The sequence below is a fragment of the Trachymyrmex septentrionalis genome, unplaced genomic scaffold, assembly GCF_001594115.1.
Source record: "Trachymyrmex septentrionalis isolate Tsep2-gDNA-1 unplaced genomic scaffold, Tsep1.0 scaffold33, whole genome shotgun sequence".
NCBI lineage: Eukaryota > Metazoa > Arthropoda > Insecta > Hymenoptera > Formicidae > Trachymyrmex > Trachymyrmex septentrionalis.
The window spans coordinates 54182-60409 of record NW_017305494.1 but is presented as its reverse complement, the minus strand read 5'-3'; the positions used below and the strand labels follow the sequence as shown (position 1 = coordinate 60409).

The window sequence follows — 6228 nt, the reverse complement described above, 5'->3', positions numbered from 1 at the left end:
ATCATTCTAATTTATAATTTAACAAAATTAACATATTTAATGTGAAAGACAAGAAGATAGTGTGAGGGAAAAAGTAAGAAAAACGTGTTTTTATAAATGTGTGAATGCGTCCGGTCAGTGTGCTCCCTGCGCGTAAAGCGCACGTGAAAAGCAACTAACCGTGAAAAGCGCCGCTCCTGTTTGTCTCCTGTACGTGGCTCGTGACACGCTAATTATTTTTTCTTGTAGTTTGAAAAGTAGTCTTGTAGTTTTTAGATAAAATTTTCGCAAAGAAAAAATTGTCTTATAATTAAGTCTTATAATTAAGTCAGGAATATGACACTTCAAGGACAAACGTTTATTCTGAATCACTCTGTATATCTCACTATGCATATACTTATATTAAACAAGCAAAACGGAAAATGAATAATCAAAATATAATAATGAAAGTAAATTATAGCATTATAAGTAGGTGGAAATAATAAAGTACGAGGCACAAACAATATTGTACAACATTCGATTCTTATTTTTATTTTGAAACATCAAAGTTTTCCGACGTTCAAAGTCAGTCAGCAGCACGACAAATCATTGACAAAACGACCGTTGATTATTATCGATTCATAAAGCATTCCCGCGATGGCAAATCCCCCTTCCTTTCAAATTCATCAATTTGCGTATCGACGGTATATTCAGGCTACAGTTTACGCTATCCTCATTGATCGTCATGTAAATATTTTCGTCGAATATCTCGAGTGTAAAGTACGTTAAAACGAATTACAATTGGTAATATTAAATAGTAAATAATTTTGGTTTAGCCATGGGCGCTGGGAGAATTACTTGCAGGAAAGTGCACCCAGAAGAATTCAAATTCAAAATATTTTTAAACAGCCAAGACGATTTAAATTTTTGTTCCAACATAATTTTTTTTTAAATTGATTTGTTAAAATTTTATTACAAATGTTAATTAATGTTTATGCATTTAGTTTCTGTTTAATTGAAAAAATTATTTTTCATATTACGCGATTTTTTTTCCTGAGGATTTTCTATTCCTCTCATTTTTAATGAGATAGAAAGGTATAAATGCACCTCCTTGTATGCTCTTCGCGGCACCCATGTTTAGTACCGTTTTCCGACGATGTTTTTGAGACGAACAGCGCAAATCGAGCTTTACTTGGCCGATTCGCGAAGCGCAAATCTAAAGCGATGCGTACATTGACAACATTCATTGATCTAAAAATGTCTTCGACATTCGAGAGTAGGAAAGAAAAGTAGGAAGAATTTGGAGTACCGAAGACTCCGATTTATTATCTTATTTTCACTCTCTTACTCTCACTCACTCGCTCACTCACTCACTCACTCACTTACTAATTCACTCTCTCTCTCTCTCTCTCTCTCCCTCTCCCTCCCTCCCTCCCTCCCTCCCTCTCTTTTCCCCCTCTTTCTCTCCCATTCTCCTCCCTTCTCTTTCTCTCTTTTCTTTCTCTTTTGAGCATACTTTTACTTCCATATGTCTTCTATCATATCTATCATATCATTATTTTTCGCATGCGCGTATTCTCTACATTCTTGTCTTTCTTTGGCACAAAGTCATCCGGCACTAAGTAGCTTAGCGGTGACCAGCAGTGGATGCCTTCTTCACCGTGGCCAGAGTATCGGTATGAAGAAAAACATCGATAGGATGTGCGACAAGCTGCTACTTCCGTAGAAACTGCCGACGCCGCTGCTGGCACCAGAACTTTGAGCAGCTTCAGCTAAACCTAGAAGAAAATTATACCTTTTTTCTAAAAAAAAATGCGTAATCGATAGCGGAATCATAACTGCGGAATCGCAATTGCGCTACTGTGAATCAATCGGGCGCTGAACCTTATCGAAACAAACAACAGGATTGAATGCTTGTGAGTAGTAAATCTGCTATATATACATACCACCGATAATGGATACATGATCCTTCACTCGAGATCCTCTTTCAAAGCCAATTTTAATTTCTGAAAATGGACATTATGTAAATTTAAAAACCTTAAAGTATATACCATAAAAGGCGTATAACATAACTGGCAGGTATAACTCACCATACAATCTCAAAGTGCCGTCTGCTTTTCCTAGGCTATTTGTTGAAACGCATTTGTAACTACCGACATCTCTATCCGTAAATTTTTTGATTAAAAGCCACATCAGGACCGTGTATCCCGTTCGTTCCTCCCGCACGTTGTATTTCGGTCTACAAATCATACAAATATTATGTTAAGTATTAGAACATTCTAGAATTAAAAAGAAAATATTAAACAAAAAATAGAAGAAAAATAGAAGAAAAGAAATAGAACTTCCGGTACGGATGTACAAGTGAGAAGTAAAGCGATACTATAGTAGCGAGAAAAAACTGAAAAGGAGATAATTCGACGATAAAGAAACGTGAGTGCACAAGGAATAGTGAGAGGCAAGGAGAGTTTCTTTGGAGAAATGGAGTGTAAGAGCACAAACAGAGAAAGTAGAGAAGGAAATCCTGGAAAGAAAAGAGGGGTTAGAACCAGAGCGTACATAAAGCGTGGAATAGGGATATATAGAAGTTGCTTTCCAGTAAGGACATAATCAGATACAATGTAACACAGTGAATCATTACATCCTTGTTGTTTGCCTACGTTAAACAAGGATGAAACAATTCATTGTATCTAATTGTGTCCTTACTGGAAAGTATCCAGAGACTAGAGAGGAGACCTTCGGCAGCAGGTCCGCCGGAAGGTGTGCTTCGATCGACGAAAAAGTAGAGACATAGTATGTTCCCGCACACAAAACACGGCAACGCTTGCCGCGCGGTAGAAGTTATCGCATTAATCAATAATTCTATGTTCTTAAGTTAGTCTCATGCAAAACTTTTAGAAATGATGTAATATTACTTCCGCCGCGCGGCAAAAGTTGGATTGAGTTCAACTTTTGTTACGCGGTGGAAATGATATATCTATTACTTCCGAGCAAGCGAGACTTAATTGGCTATCGCACCAACTTCCGCTGCACAGCAAGCGTTGCCACGTTCTACTTGCGGGAGTTCTAAGAGATATGCGAACTCCAAGTATTTGCAAGAACAACGACCTCCATGATTTGTCATGTGATTGTATGTTTGTAAGTACAAATTACTGAGTTTAGATAATAATGGTTCAATGTCATTATAAAATATTATGCCACATAAGTAATATCGTAAAATTGATGTGATTATTGAAAATATTGTATCGTAGACGTATTCCTAACCTACAATATACATGACTTTATAACGCATAAGTAAATAATTAAAGGTGATATCTTGAAAATAATAATACTGAGTACCGTCTGCGGTACCAAATTGCGTGCCAAATTGTAGAAATTCAGGGATTTCTTATGAAATATTTTTCAAAAGATCTGGAAAGAATGGACTGTGAATATTCCACGAGCGAATTGGATACCCATAGATTCTAGTTATACTTATGAGGTACGGTATTTATGTTTGCCGCGTCTTTACTTGTGTGAGTAGGAATAAAATACGGTTGCACCATATTGGTTCTACCATATCCTTGTAACATTGCTATCAACCAATCCCGTCGTGACTTCAGTTCGCGTATCTCTTACTTGAGGATCTCTACGAAGAGGCAGCGGACGAGAAGGCACGGAGTAAGCATAGAGAGGAAACTCGGAGGACGATTGACAGCAGGAAAACGTGATGTAGAAGAAATATAAAAAGTAGACTCAAGCAGACCTGACAAAAAGTGCTCAGCAGAGAGAAGCAGGCAAAGGGAGAAGTAAATAGAAGAAGTGAGTAACATTGTATAGGCATATATGAAGACATGGGTGGAGACATGGGTGGAGCAGGATAAAAAGAGATTACTGAAAAGATATAATTGGAGACACCAATCGACAAGAAGGAAGAATGAGAAAAAAAGAGGACAATAAAACTGGAAGGAAAAAAATGGAGGATCGTCATGATCTATATAAAGGGAGATATAAAGAAAAAAATAAAAAAGCCAATGGAAAAATCGGAGATAGAAGAAAGAAATGAGGAATACATTTTAATAGGCAGAGATTTTAATAGAGGAAAGAGGAAAGGAGAGGATTAGCAGGAAAAGGCGAGGAAAAGAAGATCAAAGAACAAAAAGGTGAATAAGGATGGAAGAAATTTGCATAAAAAAGTGTTGAAAAGGAAGGATAGGGAATAATGAATGGAGCGAAGCCAGGAGATGAAAAAGGAGAACTAAAATATATAGATAATAAGAATTTTATTGAACCATACATTTGAAAATTCAACAATACAAAAATAATTATGAATGAAATGATCGGTCAAACTTAAATATTTAATGCTTAAATAATTTAATCTGAATTACTGTATATACTATATTTATATATTTGCATATGTATCATATTTATAGTCATTCGAACTTCGCGCCGAATTGTATTCCAGACTTATAAACGCAATCGAACTACTGTAGTAGCATCATGAATTAAATTGATAAGTAATTTTAATAATTTTGATGCTCAATTAGACATCATATTAAAAACATATTAATATGGTGTAAAAACTGTCAATCAATTTATTGCGAAAAATATTATTTCGGCCAGAAGTCGAACTCGGATCTCTTGTATGACGTACAAGCGTCCTAAGTCTTTAGATTAAAATATATATATGTAGAGGAGGGGAATGGGTGATTGACTGTGTAATGAAGAATAAAAAAGGATGGGGAGAAGTGACAAGATTGGGGATGGAGGAGTGGGTCAAGTCGGATCATCAGCAGGTATGGGTAGCGGATGGCGTAATAAAGGCAAAGAGGGAAAGAAAAAGGAAACAGAAGGAGACGAGAAAAGTAATGGATTGGTCGGAGGAGGGAAGAAGGAGATATAAAGAAAAACTGAAGGAGATAAGAATGGAAGAAGGTAATTTAGAAACAGAAAAGGAATGGGAGCAATGAGGAGTATAGAGAAAAGAAGAGGGAAATAAGGAGAATGCTGAGGAAAATGAAAAGAAGGAGAGGAATATATACAAGGAAAGAAGAGATATAAAGAATTGTGTAATAGGAAAATGAAGGAAAGCAGAAGAGAGATTGTTGGAAGAGGCAAGGAAAACGAAAACGGAAGCGGATGTTTGGAGAGTAGTAAGTAGAGAAAGAAAGAGATGGAATGACGAAAGGAATTAAGACGGAGGAATGGAGAAAACACTTTATAAGGTTGCGGTATGGAAGAGAAAGGAGAAGAGAAACGACAAGAAAACAGGAAGAAAAAAGAGAGTTGGAGGGGGGGGGGGAGTCTGAAGATACAAGAGATTAAAGGCCAGTATTCATAATCGGATCTTATATTTAGATCGTCTTAAGCACAATCTTAAAATGTCATGAACCAATCAAAGAGCTGCATTAACATCTTAAGACATTACTTAAGAGAGTCTTAAAATAAGAACCGATTATGAATACCGCCCTAAGTGTCCAACAAAAGAATTGAAGAAAGAAAAGGCAGCAGGAGAAGATGAACTAATAAATGAAATTTGGATATACGGAGGGAGAAAAGGTGAAAGAAGTGATATAGAGAACATGAGAAAGTATGGGAAGAAAGAAGAATATCAGAAGGATAGAAGAAGGGAATAATAACGTCCATAACGAAAAAGGGAAGAACAGAAGAAGATGCTAAGAGCCAAGAGAAGGTTTAGAGAAGAGAGAGGAACAATAGAAAATGTACCAATGATGAACCACGTGATAAGCAAAGAAACGAAGAAAAAAGGAGGAAAGGGGATAGCATACTTTGTGGATCTGAAGGCGACGTTCGATAATGTTGAGAGAGGAGAAGTGTGGGAAGTGATAGTGAAACGAGAAATGAGCAATAAACTGAGGAAGAGAATTGCAGGGTTATATAAAAAAAAATAAGTGTAAGCATATGCAGGCTTCGAACAATTACTACGCTAACTTACGCGATGGAGTTAGATGTCTTTAGATACTCCTTGCAACTAGTTTATAAACTGGCTCGATAGATAATAAAAAAAGAAGTTTGAAGATATGAAAATTGTTTGCTTTAGATTTAACACCCTGTATCTTTTAAATAAATTGATCAAATTTAAAAAATCAAACGTAAAAATGTAGGGAATTGAAAAACCTTCCTAATAACATATCATTTGATTCCCATTTCCATTTGAAATTTTTTAGAGATTCCCACCCCTGCTTAGGGGGTTGAAGTTGAGCGTAAGAATTATACGTCAAAAGATGTCCCCCTCTCAATAGAAGTCGATATGTTTTTACGTTTTTTCGAAAA

General features: G+C 36.2%; 1 protein-coding gene and 1 long non-coding RNA gene across 2 annotated transcripts in view; one reads left to right on the top strand and one right to left on the bottom strand.

Annotated features, from left to right (window-relative positions):
* Positions 1-1420: 1420 nt before the first annotated feature.
* The window catches only part of LOC108750138 (lachesin-like), a 56556-nt gene continuing 51748 nt past the window's right edge, over positions 1421-6228 (bottom strand). The window contains exons 6-8 of the mRNA XM_018489399.1: positions 2049-2197; positions 1905-1964; positions 1421-1736 (exon numbers count right to left, since the gene is read on the bottom strand). Coding sequence (XP_018344901.1) covers positions 1615-1736; positions 1905-1964; positions 2049-2197 — 331 coding nt within the window. The 3' untranslated portion in view covers positions 1421-1614. The remainder of the gene's footprint in view (positions 1737-1904; positions 1965-2048; positions 2198-6228) is intronic.
* LOC108750158 overlaps positions 4355-6228 on the top strand; it is a 22380-nt gene continuing 20506 nt past the window's right edge. The window contains exons 1-2 of the long non-coding RNA XR_001939416.1: positions 4355-4366; positions 5217-5219. This is a non-coding gene — a long non-coding RNA (uncharacterized LOC108750158). The remainder of the gene's footprint in view (positions 4367-5216; positions 5220-6228) is intronic.